At 40.5% G+C, this 25,784-nt stretch overlaps 1 protein-coding gene across 1 annotated transcript in view; it reads left to right on the forward strand.

Moving 5' to 3' along the window:
- Window positions 1-24,804, forward strand: part of Ntrk2 (neurotrophic receptor tyrosine kinase 2) — a 364,133-nt gene extending 339,329 nt beyond the window's left edge. Inside the window, exons 18-19 of the mRNA XM_048331472.1 lie at window positions 22,277-22,435; window positions 24,619-24,804. Coding sequence (XP_048187429.1) covers window positions 22,277-22,435; window positions 24,619-24,804 — 345 coding nt within the window. The remainder of the gene's footprint in view (window positions 1-22,276; window positions 22,436-24,618) is intronic.
- The last annotated feature ends 980 nt before the right edge of the window (window positions 24,805-25,784 follow it).

Below are 25,784 nucleotides of genomic sequence, written 5' to 3' on the forward strand. Positions count from 1 at the left end.
CAAAGCATTGTGATAATTCCTGTACATTGGAGGGACTTCTGACCTGGGAGCCAAGGGACTTCTCAGCTTACTTTTTACCACAGTGAATAAGTCATTACCCAAATATTTGTTTTTTTTAAAAAATTATATGAACACTGGATATCACAATGTCCAGCTTCTTGGATTATTGTGAGAATGAACATCTATGAAGAACCTGCTATGTGACCTGGAACATGGGTTTGGCCAAGTTTCCAGCACTGAAACATACCACCTTTATCTTGATACCTAAACAAAAACTCAAGACAAAGTCCAAGTTTAGGGTAATATTTCCAGACTCAAAGTGTTTTAATTCAGTGGATCACATTCACGTGTCTAAAGGTAATTAGTATGTAGCAGGGGACAAAAAACACATGGGCCTCTGAGATCTTCAGGTAAGTCAACAGACGCTTTCTAACCTTTCCAAGTATTACAATGCTGGGAAAATAAGGAGGAAAGATCATTAAAAGGAAAATATATCTGATTGGCCACAAGTCCTAAATGTAACAAGATACTTAGAATTGATTTCACAAGGAACATTTTTTTTTTAAATATTGTGATCATCATCACACTCCTTTAGTTTGAACCTTATTGTGAGCATATGAGATCGCGGTACACAGGTCGTAAAAATGTCAAAAGAGTGAATAGATTTAGCATGAAATATTAACCTCAGGAAATAAAAAAGCATTTCTAAAGATGTAACCTTCTTCCCATTACCATGAGTAATGAAGCACTAAAATGTATTGACACAGCATAGAGAGAGAGCGTTGCTATGGAAGACTTGGTAGGAACCTGCATCGATGCTTCTTCCTGGGTCACACTTACAGAAGGAAGTTTGATGGCATTGCACAAGGGGACACCCTAGGACAAGGGGGCAGTTTTGCCCCTATGATTGGGGCTATCCCCCCAGAGCAAATACTCTTTGAAGCAGAGATTTGCAGACTGAATGTAAAGATACATCCTACCATGTCAATCTCCCAATATCACCTGAGAGGAAGAGAAAGACTCTGTGTTGGAATCTTCCCATACTGTTTGAATCTCTGGGAGAAGACACAGGCTAGGGCTAGGAACCCAAGTAATGGAGGGTCATCAGCCCAGAGCTGTATTATAGGAATGCATGCTGGAAGCTCTTTCCCTCAGACAGGGCCGTGTGTGTGTGTGTGTGTGTGTGTGTGTGTGTGTGTGTGTGTGTGTGTGTGTATTGAACTCTCAGGGCCTGGGCACTGTCCCTAGCTTTTTTTAAGACACAGGCTAGGGCTAGGAACCCAGGTAATGGAGGGTCATCAGCCCAGAGCTGTATTATAGGAATGCATGCTGGAAGCTGTTTCCCTCAGACAGGGCCGTGTGTGTGTGTGTGTGTGTGTGTGTGTGTGTGTGTGTGTGTGTGTGTGTATTGAACTCTCAGGGCCTGGGCACTGTCCCTATCTTTTTTTGCCCAAGGCTGGTGATTCACCATTTGGGCCACAGCTCTACTTCTGTTTTATTTTTGTTTTGTTTGCTGGCTAATCAAAGGTAAGAGTTTCATGGACTTTGCTACCCCAGGCTGGCTTCAGTGAGCCCCAGATCTCAACCTTGTGAGCAACTTGGATTACAGGTGTGAGCAGATGTGAGCCAACAGACAGGTCTTTGAGTACCAGTCCACACCATAAGATTAAAGATTAAGTGAAAAAAGAAAGGTTAGAGTACATAGTAGTTAGCTCAGGCACTTGCCATTCTGTGGCAGAGAAACAGAGTGATTTGTGACATAAAGGAAAAGTGAAGTAGAGGGCACCAAGTAGGCCTACTTCAGAGGCTGGTTTTCTACTCAGCAAAGCAAATTTCAGAAGAGTGGTGGGCTAGGCAGATGCTTAAATAATGATGGGTTTGACCAAGTAGGTGGGAGAGAGCAGGCTCAGTTATGGTATGAGGAGGGCAGAAGGTAGGGACATTGAGGCCTTGTTGCCCAGCCCCCTCCCTATAGCAGACACCCCTCATTCCCTTCCCTGCCTCAGAGTTTCTTTGGGAGCATAGGCTATGTTCTGCTCTAGCCCCTGTGGCAGAGACCAGCTTGGCAGGACATAGAAACACACACATTTCCTCCCCGCCCCCCCCCCCCCCATCCCATTGTGACTACTCAGTCTCTCCCTCACATTCTCACTCCACTGGAGACTTCACAGCTATACTAGATCTGAGCATGCCAGCAGTTAATGACCTGATGGCTGTTTATATCTAAAAACTGATTGCTAGTCAGGCACTGGTGGCTCATACCTATAATCCTATCCACTCAGAGATCTGGGGATTGTGGTTCAAAGCCAACCTGGGTAGGAGGAGAGTCCATGAGACTCTTATCTCCAATTAACCACCAGAAAACCAGAAGTTGCACTGTGGCTCAAAATGATAGAGAGCTAGCCTTGAAAGAAAAAGCTCAGAGGTAGCACTCAGGCCCTGAGTTCAAACCCCACAACCAACAACAACAAAACTGATTGCAGCCAGTGTAGGTGGCTCTTGCCTATAATCCTAGCTATTCAGGAGGCTGAAATTTGAGGATCATGGTTCAAGACCAGCCCAGACAAGAAGGCTTATCTCTAATTAACCACCCAAAAGCTAGAAATTGAGCTATGGCTCAGTAGAGCACCAACCTTGAGCAATAAAACTAAGAGTCAGCATCCAGGTCCTCAGTTCAATCCCCAGTAATGACACACTAAAGAAAAAAAAAGGAAAAAAAAGAAGAAAGAAAGAAAGAAGGAAGGAAGAAAGGAAAAAAATGACAAAAGAAAGAAGGAAAGATACCTGATTTCATGAAACATAGGCTATTGTACCACCAATTTCTCCCTTTTCTTGGACCTGCTCTGGGTGACTATTATCAAGCATTATTCTCCTGGTGGTAATGGCTCCTCACTTGAAGATGGTTTTTAGGCCTAACTTTGCCCATTTCCCTCCAGTTAAATGAACATTTACCCCCTATGGCCCAACTCTCAGCTTTCCTGTAGAAGACCTGGTGATATAAATGCAAAGCAAGCCTGCTTGTAATTCCCAGAGACCCCCAGAGGATAAGTTTCAGAACAAGGCCAGTTCTGAGTGGCTAAGTTTTCATTAGTGGAGATCATAAAATGCCTGGCCTGTGAAGGCTGGAGGTTCATGTTGGGTGCAAACTCAGGTGTGTGAGCAGCAGAGCTTCCCAAGTGCTATGAGTGTTTATCTATAGGGTTTTACTTTGTAAAGCTCACTGTGGATTCTGCTTCTATGTAACCTAATTTTTCCCTCCAAGGGTAACCACTTTTCTCACTTTAAAATAATGGTGTGACTTCAGTGATTTAATTTAAAGAGGAGATGAAGTGATCACCAAAGTGTTTGGCAAATGGATAAAAGCCTTTTGCAAGTTATATATAAACACTCCTATCTTCTGAAAGGTTTGTTAAATACAGAACTGGCCATTGGTTATATACTTCTTGTTACTGACCATTGTTCCATGTGTGTACGTGCACACACCCATACTGGGATTTGAACTCAGGGAATACGCCTTGTCCTTTAACTTTTATACCCAAGGACAGTGCTCTACCATTGAGCCAAGCTCCACTTTCAGATTTTTACTGATTAATTGGAGGTAAGAGTCTCATGAACTTTCCTGCCTGGGCTGGCTTCAAACTGAGATCTTCAGATCTAAGAATCCTGAGTAGCTGGGATTACAGGAGTGAGTCACAGGTGCTTGGCTCCACTGGGGGTCAAGAGAATGGTCACTCATGGCTAACAGTAAGCCATTCCTGTGGGGCAAGTACAGCTGGAATAGAAGAAAGAATCTCATCTTTTGCCTTGGCCATAAGGTGTCAGGAATGGGGTAGGGCTATCTTCCCATGAGGCCTTCAGCATCAGGCCAAGCCAGATTAACACATGAGGAGCTCAAATGGATGCCTGCTGAATTGGAGCCATATCGGGGTGGGGGGGGTGGTTAGAGCTTGCTCAGACTGACCTAAGGGAAGGCCATTGGGGAGACTGCCAGGACACAGTGAGAAGGCTGAATGAACCTGAGGCATCAGAACAGCCCTGTCAGTTGCCTTCTCAGTATTTATTCTCTAGAGTTTAGCAAAACCTTCTAGCTCCCCATAAGCTGTCCTAAGGTAAAATGGGAAGAGCTGTTTTTCAGCATTAAAAGCAATAGAGTAATTCCTCAGGGCAGCATGCGGAAGCAGTCATAATTAAAAGGAGAAAAAAACAATGAGAGGAAAAAGGGGTCCCATCCAGGAGTCTTCATCTGGTGTCGAACCTGGCGTTTTCAGTTCCCTTTGTAAGGGAGGCAGTTCCTCTGTTGGTCTGTCTGTCTTTTCTCTTCTCACTCTCCACTTCCCTTCTTTTTCCTTTCCTCTTTCCTTTTATTACTTCTGCCTTTCCCTACTCTCCTTCCTCTTTTTTTTCTCCCTCCACCCCCTCTCTCTTTCCCTGTGATATCAATGACTTTTCTTACAAATTTTCATTGATTTGTTATTTGTTTGAAACTTTGAAGTTACTTTTTATGGAGGGACTCTCTTTCCTTTTTGAGAAAATGTTTAATCCATGGGATCATCACACGTCATTACTTGTTGTTATAGCTTGAACATTTGCCAAAGGCCTGTGTGTTAAATATTCAGGCCTCAGCCAATGGCACCATTGGGAGGCAGTAGAGCCTTTGGGAGGTAAGCCTCATTAGGAAGAAGTTAGGTCATTGGGGATGGGCCTTGAAGGGGCTGGCTTCTTCCTGTCTCCCTCCCTCTTGGCTTTCTGAGTAACATAAGATAAGCAGTTTTCTTCCACCATGTTCCTCTTCCATGACATACTGTACTGCCCCAGGCCCAAAGCAACAGAGTCAAGTGTACATAGACTGAAACCTCTGGAACTGAGAGCCAACATAAACCTTTATTCCCTTTAAGAGTGATATTTCACTTATTTTTTTTCACAAAAATGGGCAATTACAAGGGTGTCTTGGTTTATCACACAGCTATCATACAATATCTGAATCTTTGTTCATATTCTATATCCCTTCTGTATACATGTAAATGCCCCTTTTATAAGGTTATTTTGTGGGTTAAAGTGCCACAATATGAATCCCAGTAGCAGGCACCTCTTACCTTAAACCCAGTGGCAGGCTTCCCGTCCCCCACACTGGCTCAGGCCTGCTAAGAGCAGAGCAATGTTCAGTAACAGAGATGAGAGCAGAGAAGGTGACTGGAGGTGAGTCTCTGATAATGTCTAAGAAGATGGAAGTGTAGACAAGGAAGGAGAAGGTGCAATTGATGGTGATGGGGCAAAAGGCAGCCTTCTCAAGATTACCTTCTGGAGGGTGCTGTGGCTCATTGGAAATGAAAAACTCACCTCTCCATCTATTCCAACAACTGTTTAATATGTGCTTGGCACTATCGCAAGCACTAGAGACAGCAGTGAACAAAACTGTCACATCATAACATTTATTCCAAAGGAGAAAGAAAGAATAAAGACAAACAAATAAATATGAGGAATAATGTTTAGCTACTTTTGTGCTCAAGAAGGATCATGAGTTTGAGGTCAGTCTGGAGTATGTAAGAAAATTCTTCTTTAAAAAAGAAAAGCAATTTTAAACAAATACACACACACACGCACACACACACACACGAAGAACAAGGAAAAGGATAAAGACAAAGAGAGGAGAAGAAGAAACAGGAGGAGGAGGGAGAAAATCAAGATGATTGGAGCTTTGTGAGCAAAAGGGAGAGTGGCAGATGGTGAGAACAGAGGAGTGAGATGTACCTGCACTGGAATTTGGGACTTCTGCTCAGATGTTTGAATGTAATGAAAGTAAAGTGGAGGTCAAGGAAGAGTTGTAAGCAGGGATGTTGTGAGACCAGTTTACATTTTGGAAAGAATACTCCAGTTGCTTGTGGTGGATACACTAAAGGATGCAAAATGAGGTGGGCATACTGTTGGCATATTGTGGTAGCCTTGTCAAGGTGACAGCAAGTAGCAAGTAGAAGTGGCAGTGATGAGGAGGTGGATACTTTCAAGTATGTTTTGCAAATAGGGATGAATGGCTTACCTGTAGACCTAAGAGTAAGGATGGAGGGTGCCAGTGGCTCACACCTGTAATCTTAGCTATTCAGGAGGCTGAACCTTGGTTCAAGGCCAGCCCAGGCAGGAAAGCCTGTGAGACCTTTATCTCCAATTAACCACCAAAAAAGCCACAAGTGGAGTTGTGGCTCAAGTAGTAGAGCACTAGCCTTGAGCAAAGAAAAACTTCAGAGTCAGCACCCTGGCCCTCCGTTCAAGCTCCATGACCAGCACTCACTCACTCACTCACTAAATAAATAAATAAATAGAAAAAAAAGAAAACAAGGAATTCATGATGGTTCCAGGAGTTGTAGCTTAAATAAAACAGGACTGCTTGATGGAGATTGGAGACATAACATGGAGTGGGGAAGAGAAAAGAATAAATAGTGTAGACAGAGACTAGATCCTCATTGGCAAAGCAGGAAGATGGATGAAAATTCCAGGTGTTTTTTTGTTGGAAATCATCTCTGTCTTTTCCTAGAGCAAGCATTGGGAACTTCTTTGGTCAAGAGTCATTTGTGTACTTATAACATCCACACAAAACAACTTATAACAAGCCACACAAAATTATCCATACATACAGCTAGGTCTCTGGGCAGTCAATCAGAAGAATATGGGTCTATCCTATCAGATACCAAATGATTTATTTCTCAGGCCTTATATAGCCTACAGGCCAGACATTCCCAACCCCTGCCTTAGAGTTTTTGGTTACTTTGCAGCAAGTTGATGATTCTATCTAAGCCCCATCCTCCTCTGAAATGTTCTTGTCTTCATCTCTAAAGACTAATTCATCAATGAAGATAATTTTTATTTCTGAGTCTAAGTTCACAGAAAATACACTAATGATTAGAGACTTTCATGCTTCATGAAAGTTATTTCCATAAATGAATTCAAGTTGATATCAAGGAGAAAATATAGTCTCCTAAAGGCCAACTCAAAGTTTCAGCATAAATGAAGTGAATGAGATAGCAGACAATAGAGAGCTGGGAAGGACATTAGATCCTAGGAGTTGACTAGAGGAAGGAAAAATGGACAAAACAAAAAGAATGCTCTGTGAAGACTTCAGGCTTATGTTTTCTTTGCTCTTCTCCCTTGGGATACCACAGGGCAGCTTTCATCCTTAAAAGCAGCTCAAATTGTCTCACAGTTCAAAGGGGGATCTACCACAGTTGTAATGTGATTACATCACTAGAGGAATAATTAGGAAATAACAGGTAAAGTAGAAGTGGTCCCTGACCCACGGACTAACCATACAGACGCCATTAATGTAAATAAGCTTCAATCCCAAGGGAGCCATAACTAAGCATCCTAGAATTCCAAGATTGAGAAACATACGGGAATGCATCTGTGCTACTGAAAGGACTAGTAGCAACAGGATCCCTCTCTTTTCCAGCTTTTAAAAAATGTGCATGTGGAGGGAGACCCACAGAGTAAGGCCTACTTAGAGATTAGTTATTTTTATGCAGTTCAGTTATATCATTGGTAGAATTTTCTGGATCAGAGAAGATGTTTCCTCCTGAATAAGGCTGACAAAAAGTACCAGCTGATGGTCTGGCTTGGCTTGCATAGCTGGTCATGCCATCAAGTAGACTCTGGAAAAGCATGCAAAGTATGACATAGAATCAAAGAAGAAGAGCTATGTTAGTGAATATGAAACATCTACCTTCTTTTACCATCTTGGGTCCTGATTCTGTCTGTCTGTGGTCTTAGATTTTTAACATCTTAGTTTCCTTAGTAAGTGGTAATGAAAGCTAGATTATAGACTGTGTTTGTTGGAAAACTCCATAGTATTAAGTAGTTCGTCTTGAAATGCCATCAAGATGCAAGGAATTATTTAGATATACAGGGTGAGAATTGCTAGACAAAAACAAATTTTGAACTTTGAAGTGCTACAAAATTCAAAGCAGTTTGAGTGTTGATATGATGCCACAAGTGGAAATTTCCCTACCATGAAACTTGGCGCTGCCAAGCGCCAGTGGCTCACACCTGTAATCCCAGCTATTCAGGAGGCTGAGATCTGAGGATCGTAGTTCAAAGCCAACCTGGGCAGGAAAGGCTGTGAGGTTCTTATCTCTGATTAACCACCAGAAAACTGGAAGTGGTGCTATGCTCAAGTGGTAGAGCACTAGCCTTAAGCTGAAGAGCTCAGGGACAGTGCCTAGGCCCAGAGTTCAAGCCCCATGATGGACCAAAAAAACAAACAAACCCAAAACTTTATGTCATGAACAAAATTATTTTAAATGGTGTAAAATATTTTATAATTCAGTATTAATTAATATTAATGTTTGAAATTGATATCGTATTAGACCGCTATAGTATTTATTTTGATAAATGAAAATGTCATATATTCATGTGTACACAAAACATGATAAAATTTGAATCTTGGTGCAGGGTTTTTGTTGTGATTCAGAGGCTATCACCTAAAAGCTTCCTTTTGCACAGCCATATAGATGTTCTACAAGGGAAGTATCACTTCTTTAGAATTTAATCTATTAGGGAAGTTATGGGCTTGGTTCAGGCTTATAGGTTTATTCCATTTTACAGATCTTAGAGATATATTGAGAGACCTTAAGTAATTTATTTCTGTGTTAGCTAAGTTTCTGCCACTGTAACAGGTACTTGGGATAACCAACTTATAAAGACAAAAGTTCCATTTGGCCTCAATCTCAGGGGTGAGTGATTTCATGGTCACTTAGCCCTGTTGCTAAGAGACTGTGATGGCAGGGTATATTATGATAGGGATGGGGGAAGGGGATCTGTTCATCTCATGACATTTGGGAAGGGGTACAAACACCAATGACCTAACTTACTCCCACTAGGCTTTACCTTCTAAAAGCCCTACTACAAACTGGCAACCAAGATTTTGGCTTATGGACCTTTGGAGTACATTTAAGATCCAAACTACAGCACCCAGTTAGCAAATGACTGAGCTAGAAGAGGAAGCAGGACTTTTCACTATAAAGCTAGATATCTTCTGCTAGCAGTACTTCTAAAATGAGAGTCCAGGTAGCATCTGGATACAGATGATGGGTCTAGATTAGCAACTCAAGAAAACACAAAAAATAAACATGGCCCATCATTCTAAACATCAATTTTAACAAATGTCTTGGGGGGCGCAAAACATCTACTTTGCATAATGTACTATAAACTCTAATGTAACAATTATAACAGTTGTTGAAGATAAGATATGTGGCTTAAAAATGCCACATTTCTGGAATCCTAGTTACTCTGAAGGCTGAGATCTAAGGACTGAGGTTTAAAGCCAGTCTTGGCACACAAATATGTAAGACTCCTATCTCTAATTAACCAGCAAAAGCCAGAAGTAGAGGTGTAGTTCAAGGGATAGAATGCCAGATTGCATGAAAAGCAAAGTAGTAATGCAAGGCCCTGAATTCAAGTCCCAGTACTGGTATACACACACACACACACACACACACACACACACACACACACTATTCATACCTGTCCTAAATACTTGGGCTACCTCCAGAATTATTCCAATTCTGGACACCCTCTCTAACTTTTATTTCTTCTTGAAGTGTTAGGGTGTTTTGGTGGAAAGCATTGAGAAGCACAAGACTATACCACACTGCTTTTCTTTAACACTGAGCTTTCTGTATTTTGTTCAAGATTTACAAAAAGTATACCATGATTTTTGCTGTGCATATGTATGTGTGCATGAGTTCTTCAGTCCTGAGACTTAAACTCAGGGCCTGGGCACTGCCCCTTAGCTTTTTTGTTCAAGCCACTCCATTTACGGCTTTTTTTTAGTTAATTGGAGATGAGTCTCACGGACTTTCTGCCTAAGCTGGCTTTGAACTGCAATCCTCAGATCTCAGCCTCTTGAGTAGCTAGAATTACAGGCATGAGCCACTGGCAACTGGCAATATGTATAATTTTTATTGGTATATTTTATCTGTAGATATATCCAAAGAGTTGCACAAAATTATGAGTTATAAATATAGGTCTTGGCTTTAACACCGAGCATGACACACATGTTCTGTAATTGTGTTGTTTGTGCTATATTATATCTTAGCTCTCAGGATTATCATAAAGACTTCTGATCTGAAAATATCATATTTCAGTTATATTTTTATACACTTGCATACAGCCCCAAAGTATATACTAGTGCATTTATAAATTAGTTCTAGTTTCCACATATGAAAGAAAACACTTGTTCTTTGTTTCTTTGAACCTGACTTAATTCACTGAACATAATTTTTCTAAGAATCCAAAGGATGTATTTCCTTAGAAAGGCTAACACGCAGTCCAACAAAATGATTACTGGGAAACAGGTCCTCAAAAGTTGGGGTGGGGGCCAACAGAAGGGGGATAGAAGAAGTGAAGAGAGGAAAGGAGGAGAGTAAACAGTCATAACATTAAATCCACATTGTACAAAATTATGAAAACTGAAGAGAAGAGAAAGTTAAGAGGGATGGGGAAGAATAATGAAAGAGGTAATATAGCTCAAGAAGCACTGTGTTCATAAACTGATATACTGAATGGTAACTCCTTTATACAACTACTTAAAGATAATAATAAAAAATAATCTTTTTTGCATCTGAAGTCAAACTTGCTACACTACATGTTTCACAAAGATAGTAGAAAAGGACCATCATGATGCATTGAGAACACTCTAAAGAAAGAGAGAAAATGGCACTGCTGTTATTGGAATAGACACATAGAATGAACTTCGCCAGCTGTGAGAAGAGAGGATTTTATTTACTTTAAACTGCCTCTGCTGTGCTAAGGCTTTCTCTCAGGTTAATGGTGGCATGTGGGTTCTTCAGTGTTAAGTAACAAGCCCGGGTTAATTATGGTGCAACTGAATTTCTTCACTTATTACCCATAGTGCACTGGGGCATCATTTATGACAGTTATCAAGACCCACCTCCAGAAGGATGTTTCTTATGCAAACAATTTTTTCTTGTTTTTTTCTTCATTCTATTCTGTTTATAAAAACACTGCCTTCTTCCTTTTTCTGAAAGTTTTCTGTTATATCACACCATGGTAATTCTCTCCAGAGGAACACTTCCTCACTGGAATTTCGGTAGTAAAACCAACACAATAAAATCATCATAACGTAAACAACAACATAAATACAAATTGTTCCTGCTTTCCTGGCTTACCTTTTCTTAGTCCTTGTCAGTCCTGTGGCCTTTCACTGTGAAAAAGTGCAATGCTGTGGTCCCAAATGATGAAAATCGGATGGAATCTCTGTTTGAAAAACAGTGCTCACAAGATTTTTAAAAATCTTAGTAATATTGAACATTTTATTATATTTATTTTTTATTATCTTTAAATAGTTGTACAAAAGGATTTCAATGCAACATGTCCTTTTGTGACCAAGATTTATTGTACTCATAAATACTGAGCTTATTAAAATGGAAGCTACCAGTGGGTATGGGGCACAGGTATGTAATTCCAGCATTTTGGAGACTGAGGCAGGATGATTGAGCATTTGAGGCCAGCCTGAGTTTCTAAGACTCACAACAATAACAATAACAACAAGAGAATTACAAGGGAGGCAAAGGGGATCAGTAGAAAAGGGAATGGCATATTATTAATCTCTAATTTAACTTCATTCTTAAAAAAATTATTATTATCTTTAAGTAGTTATACAAAGGAGTTGATATTTAACAAAGCAGTTTATCAATACAATATACCTTGGTCAAATCTTTTTTTTTTTTTTTTTTTTTGCCAGTCCTGGGGCTTGGACTCAGAGCCTGAGCACTGTCCCTGGCTTCTTTTTGCTCAAGGTTAGCACTTTGCCAACTTGAGCCACAGTGCCACTTCTGGCCTTTTTTATATATGTGGTGCTGAGGAATCAAACCTAGGGCTTCATGTATAGGAGGCAAGCACTCTTGCCACTAGGCCATATTCCCAGCCCCCTTGGTCAATTCTTGTTCATTTTTTTTTATTTTTGTAGAACTGAGGTTTGAACTCAGGGCCTTGTGCTTGCTAAACAGGCATTCTACCACCTGAGCCACTCCCCAAACCCATTGGTCAATTCTTAATACGAAGAATTCTATTGTCTAGATCCAGATGTGATTTTTCGACATCCATGTGATTGCTGTTGTATGCCTTGCTTGCTGTAGATTTACTTGCTCCTGATGAGAGTCAAGTATAAAATAAGATGAAGTGGCAATCACCTGTGAGCACAAGTGTCTTGGGCGCTTCAGATTATAGGCAATATGAAACTGTATCGTGTTTAGGCTTTGCGTAAGTCACAGGGTTCCAGGAAAGCATTCTGACTTTGTCTCCACATCACAGGGAGTCCCAGGTTTTCAGCTTCATCAGTAGCTACTCACAAAACTGGCAAGTATTATGGAGGGCAAGAGTGAGATCAGAAATTGCCTTAAGACTTAATTATTTTCATGGTCTGATCTGAATACACCAAATCCAAGGAGTGTGTTGAAGAATTGGTCCTCAAATAGCAGGACTTAAATAGCAGGATTTAGCCATGTGCTAATCTTTAAAATTAGTAAGAAGAAAACCATAAAACTCACCCAGGAAGAGAAGAGATCCTTGTTATGGAGTCTTTACGTGAAGCCACAATGATGAGATGAAAGGCCACAGATTTGGAGTCTGGGCTAGAATTGTCTGCCTACTAGTATCCATTGCTCTCTTGGTTCCTTTGGGCCACACTGGAGTGTCAAAGAAAGTTCTGTTAGGGAGAGATAATGGACTGTGTACTTGCATCCCCACAGAATCTAAGGTTGAAGCAATGTTAGTTTTCCATCCCTGCAATGAATACTTGAGATGATTATTTATTAAGAAAAGTGGTTGATTTGAGTTACTATTTTTGGAGGTTCCAGTCTATGAATGGCCTCTAGTGAGTCAGAATATCGTGATGGCAAACACATAGAAATTAACGCCGCCTATCTCATAAGCAGATAGCAAAGAAAGAAGGAAGAAGGAATGGAGATCTCAAAAGAGTATACCTCCAGTGATCTAAACCTCTCCTAAAAGGCCCTACAGGCTCCATCATCAATCCATGGTGCCACCATGGGAAGCAAGCTTTTGCCACATGAACCTTTATGGAACGCTCAAGAGCCAAAGCCCAAACATTCAGTGTTTAGACATAGAACTTATAAGGAAATAGTGGGATTAAATAAGGTCATCAGTTTAATGTCATTATAAGGAGAGTACCTGTGAGCACACAGCAAAAGCTGTTACCTATAAGCCAGGAGGAAAGCCCTCACTAGAAACTGGAGCGGATAGAATTTTGATCATGGACTTTGAGTCTCTACAGTTGTGAGAACATAATTTTTTGTCACTTAACCATTCAACCTGTGGAACATTGTTTTGCCTACTTCTATGCCCTATCTGTTTAATCTTGGGCTTGGAAGTCTTTAATCTCTTAAATTTGGCTAAAGGCAGGATAAAGAGAAGGTCAACTCTGCAAAATCATAATTGCTGATGCTATTGAACTTTTTCTATGTGCCAAGAGTAATTGTAAAAGATATAAATCAAATTAATTGAGATGTAATATGCACACCACAGAATTTGCATTTTGTAGATTACAGTTGTGTGACTTCTGAAACTTAGCTGTCATTGCAATTTAGGCACAGGAATGTCCATCACCTCAACTCTCCACTCTGCCCTATTAAAGGAAGTTCACTCTCTACTCCCAGATCTGGGCAACCACAGATACTTTGGTAACGTGACTTAAGACTAACGTATAAATACTGTCATAGACTTTTTCCAGTCTGGATTTCTTGTAATAGCTTTTCTAATATCAATTCATTTAATCTTTGCAACCATGTTTTAAGACATGATTCTTATAGTGAATAAGTGTGAAAGTGCTTTGAAAAAGCAAAAGGTCTATACATGCATTGTTATTATCATTTCATTACCTATATTATACTTATTTTATGTTAGAGGCAAAAAAATCAATTTCAATAGAATTTTACTAGAATCAACCTACAATCAACCTGTCTTTGTGGATAGCTTTGTGACATTTTTCATTCAATATAGTTGGTAATTTGCTTTGTTCTGACGACACAGATTTAATTATGCAAAAAATAGCACTAAAATATTGTAAACAGTAAGGTTAGGTATACCCTCTTTTTGACTAACACCTAGATACTTGGTCCTGAAGATACTAAGACATTATCCCGATGTCTATGATCAGACTGTAAAGAGAAGATGGAAGATGTTCTAGTCTTTACCAGGGATCAGTGCTTGAGAGAGAGTGAACAAACTAACCTCAGCATTTGCCCTGGCTCATGTTGAGCTGTATTCATTCAGGAACAGGAAACAAGGCAGAAAGGGATGAGTTTCTCACCAAGCTACATCTCCTGCTTCAGGATCTACCACCCCCACCCCTGATGATAGCACCCACTCACTCTTCATGCTAGAATTCTCAGCTTCCTGCCTGTGGCCACAGAGCTCCCACAGGCTTAACCACAACAGTTCCTTCCAGATTCTTGTGGAAGTGGAAGTTGTGTGGACATTCTTTCTTGCTCCTGTTTTTTTGTGTGTGTGTGTGTGTTTTTTTTACCTCCTATTAAAAATACAGCACCTGATTTTTTTAAAAAAAGTAAATAAGGTGCAGCTATTCCTTAAAATTTATGACTTTCATGAATTTTTTAGGAATAGATTGGGAGAAATTGCTGAAACAATGCAAGCAGACATGGGGCAGAATGAAGAGATGTTAGGAGCTCCTTCAATATTTAATGTAGCCAAAGCCACTGACAACTAATCATCCCTTAATGAGACCTGCCCTTTGGCCTGCATGCTTCTAAGGGAGTAAAATGTTTGGCTTCAGAACAAGTTATCACTCACTTGCTGAGTTAATACCATAAGCTAAAAGTGGCCTCTCAGGCATCATTGGTCTTTACTAGTTGAGTCTACCAAGTCCTAGATTAACATTACTTATCTTGAAATCACCAGTGGTTTTGAGCCAACCAGTATTTGCATTGTTAGATCTATAGAAAGGCTCCTGCACAGCAAGCATTTCTCATAAACAAAGACAGAAACTACGGGTGATAAAAGATTATTGAGATAACCACAATTGTGTGTTAAAATAAGAGGCAAATTTGGCAAAACCAAATACAACATTAGTAATTTATTGAAATTGGACAAGATTTGAGGGATGGTTCAAAATAAGAGCATTATAGGATTAAATAGGGACAGCAATACTGAGAAGAGTCAATACAATAGAAGAAAAGATAATGTCTACTCAGGAGGCTCTGAAAGAAGAATTGGGTTCAAGGCCAGCTGGAGCAAAAGTTAGTGAGAATCTTATCTCAAAAATGAGCCGAATGTAGTGGCTCACACTTTTATTCCCAAATACTCAGGAGGGAGAGGTTGGACAATGTTTTGAGAAGCAAACAGAAAAGCAGAGCTAAACTGTCACTTTGTCTCCCAGTCCCCCTGGAAAATGAGGTGGAGCTTACTTATAACTAGTGCCAGATATGAAGATGATTTATATGCTTAAGAATGATAACAAAGGGCTGGGAATATGGCCTAGTGGTAGAGTGCTTGCCTCATATACATGATGCCCTGGGTTCGATTCCTCAGCACCACATATTTAGAAAAAGCCAGAAGTAGCACTGTGGCTCTAGTGGTAGAGTGTTAGCCTTAAGCAAAAAGAAGCCAGGGACAGTTCTCAGGCCCTGAGTTCAAGCCCCAGAACTGGCAAAAAAAAAAAGGAAGAAAAAAGAAAAGAAAAGAAAAGAACAATAACGAAATAATTTTAAAAAATTACAAAGTATCTAGGCTCTCAGTGTGTCAACTTATATTTATACTTGGTCAGTAAGGTTTTTTTTTTTTAGTCTAAATGCTAGTTTTCCAATGAAGGACACAAAATATATGTTGAACTTTAGGGGAGATTTTCTAAATTGACAATCTAATGATCAAAAACTGTGTACTTCAATATGCCTGGGTAAGAAATGAATTCTTTGGTTACATTGATTCATGTGTGTGCCTCAATTAAAAAAATGAAATCACTGATTTCTAATTCACTGCATTAAAAAAATTATTTATTGTCAAAGTGATGTACAGAGGGGTTACAGTTTCATACATAAGGCAGTGAGTACATTTCTTATCCAACTTGTTACCTCCTCCCTCACTTTTCTCCAACCTTCCTCCCTCCACAATTCCCTCCCCCCACCCAGTTTGTACAGTTGGTTTACAGCATATAGTTCTGTAAGTATTACTGTTGCATTGGTTCGCCTTTTACCCTTTATCTCTCCATTTTCTTAACCAAGGAACTTTGAATGTTTGCTCGGGTTTATTATCTTAAACTACTTTACAAACAGATTTAAAATGATATGTAGGTCTGAGTATTTTAACTAGGCCTATCACTACTAAAGTTATAAGTAATAGCTCCAATAAACAGTAAGAAATAAAAATTTGAGAGAAAAAAACAGTAAGAAATAAAGAATAGTGTTTATCTTGGTATGTTTTAAAAACTCACATCCATTATTTTGGAGTCTAGAATTTAGATTCAACAAATTAGACTCTTGGGCCTTAGACATGATTCAGATTAAGGTTGCTGGTTTATTCAAGTTGCAGTGACAAGAATTTGTGTTCTAACTACCATCTTCAGTTTCTCTCCTTTTTATATAGCATCCATCAAAATGGAATGCCAGTCACCATCTTGAGATCCATACTCTTCCACACTATGAATGATGAAGTGTTTCTAGACTTCATTCCCAGACTGAACCCAGGCTGAGTGGTTGCAGCTCTGCACATGGACAGGCCACTTGTCTACTTTGCAAATGGGAAAATATGAACAGAAATTTAATCATTATATTATCTTAAAGTAGTGGTACAAAGAAGTTTCATTTCAATATATCAGTTGAAGAATACAATGTATCTTGAAGGACTGGGATTTCTAATACAAACTAGAGAGCCCTTATGCTCTCTATGAATCCTAGTAGCTTTGGTTACATTTGAGAGACAACAAATATCATCCAATAGTTCTTATTTAGAGTGTGAAATTGGCAAAAAAAAAATAAGGATCTATATTTCTACTCTAAGACTTGGTTCAGTCTAGAGTTCAGAGAAATGGTTGGAGGATGGACAGGAAAGTAATGAAGGCTGATCTCCTTGGAAGACTGCCTTGAGAATCTCTCCAGTATCAGCACTCTTAAGAACTGCACTTGAAGAGATGTGGGGTGCTTACTCACCAACCCCTTCATCTCTACCAGACATCACTGATTAGGGCCCATCCTTCTGAATGCTGGTGACCCATGAATAGAGGAAGGAAGTATCTTCTCTGTTTCCAAGACTCCACTAAAAACACTTGGAACTGTTACTGAGCCATAGTGGGGAGAGGGAGGGGAGGAGTTCCTTGAAATGGCTGGGATTTGAGATTGCCTCAAGGAGATCTTTCATTTGTAGGGGAAAAGAGGTAGAGATCAAACATTCCAAATGGAATGAGTACATTCTCTCTGTGTGAGGACACATAGCTTGTCTTGCTGGCTGTACTCAAGGGTCTGTGTTGAAGACGCATACCCAGACACACAGAGTGACCCATCAGAATGAAAGCAAGAGCTCTAGTGGGGAAGGACTTGGATTGTGGCTTTAGGTGAGCTGTTTTAACTCTGTAAAGTTTAGAGCCAATGTCTATTCCAGAGGGTATCTGTTAGGTGGATTGAGGCAATTGAATGGGAATTCAAGGTGAAGTAGTATGTATTGATCATGCTGTGGTGCAAGAGTGGTAATCAGTGATTTCATAACCATAATGTTCTTTGCAGGATGTAGCTGAGGGCTTCCCTAGCCCCATGCAATGGACTGATTAAGACATAAGCCATACCTAAAGGACCCAAACCAAGCTGGTGAATAAAACCGCAAGAACTAGAAATTTAGTCTCTCAGATTGAAGAAAATAAACACTTCATGTCCAAGGCAATATACCAGCTAGCTTGATTTTCCATCTCATGTCCCTCCTATCTGGCTAGTTTAAAGAAAAGCATGCAGCCTGCCCCCACTTGACCACTGAAGGACTTGTGAGCCATGGCTGCATAGAGTGCAGTGGGGCAACAATTCTGACCCCCAGTGTCATACTTGGGATGGCATTCTAGCTCACAAACATTTGAGCAAGACTGTAAGGGCAAGTTGCCAAGGACTACAGTACAAAACAAATGTCTCCTTGTGTTTGTTGCTGCATAGTGTGTGGCTTTGTATAACTCAAAAGCCACCAAGGGCTTGTGACCGGAATTTGACAGTAATTTGTAATATCAGTGACTCTTACTTTTGGGAGAATCTACTCTGTAACAAGCTACAAATCCTAAAGAAAGGGCAGGGCTGAAATGTTCAGAAGTGTTACGAATGGGTTTAGAACACTTGTGAACCCTGCCTGAACTTGTATTAGATTGTCCCACCACTCACCCGTTTGACATCAGGAGAAGGAAAGCATTATTTAGAACAGCATGTGTGAAATCCCTGAAGAGATCTTTGAAAGAATTAAAGTGGAAAAATCTGTCCCAAAGCCACTTCAAGTAGAAAATAAATGATCAGAGGGGAAAACATGTAAATCAAAAGTAAATTTCTTTTTCCCCCTCTTTTCAAGTCAACAGGGCTTTTTTGTTTAGCTCTTAGCAGTGCAGAACAGAGCACCTGGTACACTGGGGGCTATAAGGAAAGGAGCCATGTGGTCATTGCCAAGTAGGAAGTGTAAAGGAATCCCAGGTGTTAATTCTCCCTCTAAATATCTGCAGAAACTGCTGCCCACTGAGGAAATAAGAGAATAAAAGGTCTAGAGAAGGAGTCAGCACCTTGAAAGCATTTGGCCCATGAAGACTTATCAGTACCCTTTCACAACAGTCTTGTATTTAGCTCATGGCCACCTATTGTTGCCACAATTTACAGCTGGAGACACTACAATATAGAGAGGTTTGGCAAGTAGTCAAGGTTACTCAGTAGTAAATAGCTGGCTGTACTATTAGAGCCCAAAGTCTCTAATACCACAAATTACTATTGGACAATAAATGGCATGTGGGTGCCCAAACAGATTTGGACAGCCTGGTGTCTTGCTAGATTACTATATCCAAGTATACGTTTTCAGCTTGGTTCTAGAAGGTTCTGGCTCTGAAACTCTTTATAAGAGTTCTGGCTTTCCAAAAACACATATTTATATTATATAATCTGCATTAAAGTGAAATCTCTTCTTCCCTCTTGAACTCCTCAGATGCTTTAGCATGACTGTGTATTCTGAATCTTCAAGAAGAAGGGAGAATTAGAGGTGCTAGTATGTTGTGCTTTTGACCTAGGAACTTTCAGAGCTATCTCTTAACACATAAAACTACTATGTTGCATCATAACTTCCTACTTCGTCATCTACCCCACACACCAACAGCCCTGTTGTGTCCCTCATACCTTGACTCTGTATGACCAGAAATCTGAATTGTAGTTTTGGAATTTTTATGAAAGAAATAGTTACATCTTTTGCTGTCAAAACCTGGCTCTCTTGCTCCATTCAATTTCTGTGCTATGAAGTTGCCTGCCCTTTATAGACTTTTATCTTTTAGGATTTCCATAAAAATTCAAGGTGTCACATTTTAAAATAGCTGGTGCCAAAAGGCTCTGTGCAAGGAGTAATTGATTCCTTCCCCACAAAAGAATGCCCCTCTTCAGTCCTAACTTTTTTTCAGCACCATTAGCAGACACATGTACTTGTCAAAGACATTCACTTCCACTGATATATAAATAACATGACTCAGACAGTACAGCAAGAAGACAGTCACAGCCTTCATTGGGAGACCCGTGGGGGTCTGTTTTATCCAATGAAAAAGAATTCACAACAAAATGCCCAGCTGGTCTATTTGCACCCCTTCTGCAATGGACATTAGGACAGGAGCTGTTTTTTAGATGGAATGGGAGGGTTCAAAGTGGAAATGTTAGAATCAGGGCCATAAGGCAAGTTCTGATAGGAATTCTATTCCTATTATTCCACACAATGTAGGGGGTGGGGGGAATCCCTTTTTTATTTTATTCTATCCCTGTTTATGCATGCTACTCAAGTGGAGCATGCTCACATTTTGGACTTTAGAAGTGTTCCTGTAGATGCTTTTTGTGTGCATGAAAATGGTTTGTAGGGATGTCTATGCCTCATTCCTATCTCCTCCATGTGTCAGGACTATCACCTTAGTAGGTAAACTTCTATAGCTGGTGAGAATAATTCCGTCCTCTACTCACTAGACATTTCCATTATGGGCTCTAGGCCTTTGCGGGGGTGGGAGGGTGGTGCGGGTATTATAAAGTTACATTGAGCTATGAATAGATGCTTTGTGATTTCAGTGAATGTCAAGGAGCCACAGAATGGTATATTCCAGGGGTTCACACCCTTTGCGAATGAGTATGCTATTGTGTTCAGCCATTTCTGGCATGCAACAGAGGGAAGGTGAACAGCTCTGTGCACTGACAAAGTCAATCCCTGCCTGGCCATAGAGAACTTCTCCCTTAGCACCGTTGTGAGAGCTGCCTGGATGTGGAAGGATCCTTCTTCCCTAAACCAGCAAGTTATGTCACTGATTGTCATTTAGACTCATTATATAAGAAGAATGATGGTGATGAACTCCCTCTTTCATGCTCCTGTGCTTTCTGTGATGCTAAGAGCACCATTTAAAATCACAGAGAATATTGGACAGCTCAGGCACTGCAGCTCCTTGGGCTCCTGAGTAGAAGAGCATGTCTCAGGTGCTGATGGTTCAGTTACTCCCTATAAGAAGACACAAATAGAGCTGAGTTCTGGTACCTCACACTTGTAATTCTAGCTACTCAGTAGGCTGAGATCTGAGGATCTCTATTTGAAACTAACCTGGGCAGGAAAGCCTTGGTGACTATTTCCAGTTAACCAGCAAGAACATAGAAAGTAAAACTGTGGTTCAAGTGGCAGAGCAAAAAAGCTTGAGCAAAAAATTTCAGTGACAAAACTAAGGCCCTGAGTTCAAGCCCCAAAACTGGCACAAAATAAAGTGAAAGAAAAAGAAAAACCCACATGGTTACTGAAAATGAGAATTGGGCAGAAAATTCTGTGTAGCATTCATCAAAAAATTCGGGGTTGAGAGTTGCAATTCCTTCTGTAACACAGCCTACTCTCTGGTATCATGTGTTGGTGTGTCCTGTAGCTTGGTGGTGGCATTAAATGACCAATATGAAAAGTGATACCAACAATCATATGGCCACTGTGTAGGAATCAGCTTATGGCTTTTAAACCTGTACAGCCTTAGGTTCCACAATCCTGCAAAGGGTATCTTTTTCTCCATGAAATAAAGAATCATGACCAAATCTGCTCCATCAACCATGTTTCTCTTTGCCTGTTCTAGTGCTAATAACAGCTAATATTGCAGCCTGTGTTTTCACTAAAATATATTTATTTATTGTCATCAAACCTGAATTCTTTCTGTCTGTAAGCAATATGCACCTCAGTAGCTTATCTGTAAAATAAGGATAACAACCTTCTCTCTTGATTACCACTGGATTGTACTAAGGATGTTTTAATCACCACCGTGCACATATAATATCTTGAAGAGGAGGGAAGCCTTGTCCTTGTCCCAAAAGCACAAACACTGGTAATTTATGTGCAAATCAGAGCTCCTTGTTATCTTTTTCAAAATTATCTTGTTAATTAGAAGACTGAGTTACTTAGTGCTTGTCTTAATCCAAGACGCACATTTGCCAAAATATCAACTCTGCTTCTATCTTTTTGTGGAGAAACAGAATTGTGATTAAGATGAAGAAATCATTTTGCTGGGTGGCATACCTGTAATCCCAGCTACTTTGAAGGTGAAGAAAGAACAGTCTGGGCAAAAGTACAAGACCTTATGCGAAAGTAAACTCAAACCAAGAAGGACTCAGGGCATGGTTTAACTTAGCAAGTGTGAAGCCCTGAATTTAAAGAGAAAAGAAAAGAAAGAGAGGAAGAGAATGAGAGAGAAAGAAGAAGAAAAAAAGAAAGGAAGGCAGGAAAGCAGAAAGGCAGTAAGGTAGGAAGACAGGAAGGCAGGAAGGCAGGAAGGCAGGAAGGCAGGAAGGAAGGAAGGAAGGAAGGAAGGAAGGAAGGAAGGAAGGAAGGAAGGAAGGAAGGAAGGGAGAGAAGCATTAAGCATTTTTCTCCCTGTCTCTGAGGCTTGAGATAGTGAGGAAATCATGTCCCAATGTCTTTCTAAACAATGAAAATGAATAAGCTTAGCTAAGGAGGGATAAAACATCCCCACAGCCCTGTGTACATATGGTTCTGGGTTGACTGATCACCTTGTTGATGACTTTCCTGCCAGGTCGGTGGACATACTATGCTGCCCATCCGTTGGATGCCTCCAGAGAGCATCATGTATAGAAAATTCACCACAGAGAGTGATGTCTGGAGCCTGGGAGTCGTGTTGTGGGAGATCTTCACCTATGGCAAGCAGCCCTGGTACCAGCTGTCAAACAATGAGGTATGTTAATGAGGTCAAGAGAGACCACAATTAGAGGGGACCATATGTATTCCAGAGTCATCCCTTAGCTGGGACCTTCTGTGGACTGAAGTCAGGCATCATCTGTGTGGCTTTGTTGGGGAGAACACACTTCCCAGGTTGCCTTCTATGAAGCTCAATTTTATAGCCAAAGAATAATCACTCCTACTATTTAAAGGAAGGTTTTCTAGGGGTTAGAGGCATGGCTAAGTTGTTAGAGCACTAGCCAGTGAAGAAAAGTGGCAGGGACTGAGTTTGAGTCCAGATCTTTGACCTAAAAAAATAAAAAAAGAAAGAACAAAAAGGAAGCCTTTCTTCTTAAATAGTTCTAATTTTAAGGAGGGAGGGAGGGAGGGAGGGAGGGAGGGAGGGAGGGAGGGGAGGAAGGAAGAGAAAGAGAGAGAGAGGGAAGAAGGAAGAAAGGAAAGGAGGGAGGAAGAGAGAGAAAAAGAAGGAAGGAAGGAAAGAAAGAAAAGAAAGAAAGAAAGAAAGAAAGAAAGAAAGAAAGAAAGAGAGAGAGAGAGAGAGAGAGAAAGGGAGGAAGGGAAGGAGGGAGGAAGAGAGAGAAGGAAGGAAGGAAGGAAGAAAGAAAGAAAGAGGAAGAGAGAAAGGGAGGGCAGGATGAAAAGAAGGAAAGCACAATATTTTCAGATTCATTTTGGCTCCTATAATCTAAGAATTAAGGAATCACTTGATGCTGTGCATCTAATAAATCATACACACAATCCTAGTTCCCTTAGTGCATCATGCCTTGTGGTGTTATTCCAATGAAACTGCAAGGTGCTTTCCTTTTAGCATGTTTCACTAGAGCATCAAGAACCAGTGAGAAACCCAAACTTATTTTATTGTGTGCTGGTACTGGGACTTGAACCCAAGGCTTTGTGCTTTTGCTTGGCTTTTTTACTCAAGGCTCTACTACTTGAGCCATACTTTCACTTCCACTTCCACATACTTTCACTTCCTGGGCTGGCTTTGATCTTTGGTCCTCAGATCTCAGCTTCTTGAGTAGCTAGGATTATCAGCATAAGACATCAGGATCTAACTCCAAGCATTTTATTTCCCTTCTTGGATCTTTTTGCAAATACACTCCTCCTTTGGCATCCATGCAGGATGGATCCATGCAGGACATGTTTGCACACCCATGTCTGCCTTTTTAAAGCCAATTCCATTAACCCAGATGCCTGTCCATCTCTATAACTGGTGGCTCCTTAAGAGTCAGCATCTTCACACAAAAGTGCTTATACCTCAGGTGAATGAAAACTACAACATTATGGGACTTTTCAAAGAGGCTTAGGAGCATCTGCACAACAAAATTATTTCTGGTTATAGTTTTAGTGTCTGAATTAAGTAAAATTTCTTTCGATATTGTTCTTCATGAAAGCAGTTGTATAAAGTTCGGGGGGGGCTTTACACATTTTACACATAATTAGTCAATCAGATTATTTTGTAAACCAACTTTTCTCTGTGACAAAAACAAATAGTGAGTTGATCTCTCTCTCTCTCTCTCTCTCTCTCTCTCTCTCTCTCTCTCTCCCCTCCCTGTCTTCCTCCTCGTTTTCTCTCTCTTCTTAAAATTTTAAGCCCTCCCTTGACCTGGGCATGCTCACATATATTTTACTTATATCCCAGTACTCAGTAATTTGAGGCAGAAGATCTTAAGTTTGAGGCCAGTCCAGGCCACAAGTGTGAGTTTCAGACTAATCTAGACTAAAAAGCAAAACTTTGTCTCAAAAAACATTCTCTTTCATTAGAAGTAAAAAGGGAAGAAGGGAGAGGGGGCAACCAATTACCCAAGTATCTGTCTGTCTCTTAGTAGGTGCTGATATAACCACATAGCACAATATTATCCAAACACTGATAAATGTAGATACAGTTTTACAGTCACCTAGAGGACAGGAGTTCAAACATTCTATACATAAAAACATGTACATATTAATGGGGATGGAAATGCTGGTAGCTACCTTGATCTGATGAGCACACACACACTGTGTGTGTGTGTGTGTGTGTATCTGTACAATTATTGTAGGTGGATTTAAAGGATTAAAATACAATTTTAAAAAGGAAAAAGGCTACTCTTTGCACTTCCATTTACTTTATCTGCATGACCCCCACACATACACCGGGCGCATACCCCTGGTCTGATCCTGGTTTTGATTTCTGTCCAGGTGATAGAATGCATCACTCAGGGCCGAGTCCTGCAGCGACCTCGCACATGCCCCCAGGAGGTATACGAGCTGATGTTGGGATGCTGGCAGCGAGAGCCCCACATGAGGAAGAACATCAAGGGCATCCACACCCTCCTTCAGAACTTGGCCAAGGCATCTCCAGTCTACCTGGATATTCTAGGCTAGGGTCCTGTCCCCCAGACCGATCCTTCCCAATGCACTCCTCAGAAGGGCCGAGAGGACGAACATCTTTTAACTGCCGCTGGATGTCATGACTCTGCCGTCCTTCGCTCTGACAGTATTAAAACAAGACACGAGACGCTTTCAGAGGGAAGCAATGTGTGCTCCATCCACAGATACAGTATTGACTTCATTTTTTTTGCATTTTCTTTCCATCTCCCTTTTATCCTTCCTTTTTCTTTTTCCTTTTTTTTCCTCCCATTTCTATGGATCTTTTCTGCTTCATAGACCCTTACCCTCTCTTTAATCAATCTGGCTTCTGTGTTACTCTGAACTCTGCATAGACAAAGGCCTTAACAAACCTACTTTGTTATATCAGCAGACACTCCTGTTTGCCCACCACGACTAACAATGCCTTGTTGAATTCCTGCCTTTGATGTGGATGAAAAAAGGGAAAACAAATATGTGACTTAAACTGTCACTTCTGCTGTACAGACGAGAGTTTCTATGGATTTACTTGTATTTATTTATTATTATTACTCTTCTTATTGTTTTGGATGGCATAAGCCTGTGTATAACAAGGAAACCTTATCTATGGGAGATTAAAACTTGAAAGAGAGATTGACCAGAAACCATACTACTACAGGAAAAACAAAGACAACAATGGGAATCAGCTGGCACGCGGCCCTATGAATGAAAACCCAGCAACTGTTAGCTGGGACGAATGTATCTGGCACCTTCCCCGAGGACCTTTCTGAGGAGTAAAAAGACTGTTGAACTCTGTGCCGTGAACTATTCTTTTCTCATCACCAGAAACACTAGTGTGCAGTAGAGAGAAGAGATGGCTTATGGGATACAAGATGGCAGGAGAGATGCTCGGACCCAGTCTTATCTTGGTTGGCCTGGGTGATAACTCTGATGTGTTTCTCAAGTCTTACCTACTACTGGAACCTTTTTCAAGGTCAGTTGAAAGAGGTGGATTCTTG

This window comes from Perognathus longimembris, chromosome 1, assembly GCF_023159225.1.
Source record: "Perognathus longimembris pacificus isolate PPM17 chromosome 1, ASM2315922v1, whole genome shotgun sequence".
NCBI classification, from domain to species: Eukaryota; Metazoa; Chordata; class Mammalia; order Rodentia; family Heteromyidae; genus Perognathus; species Perognathus longimembris.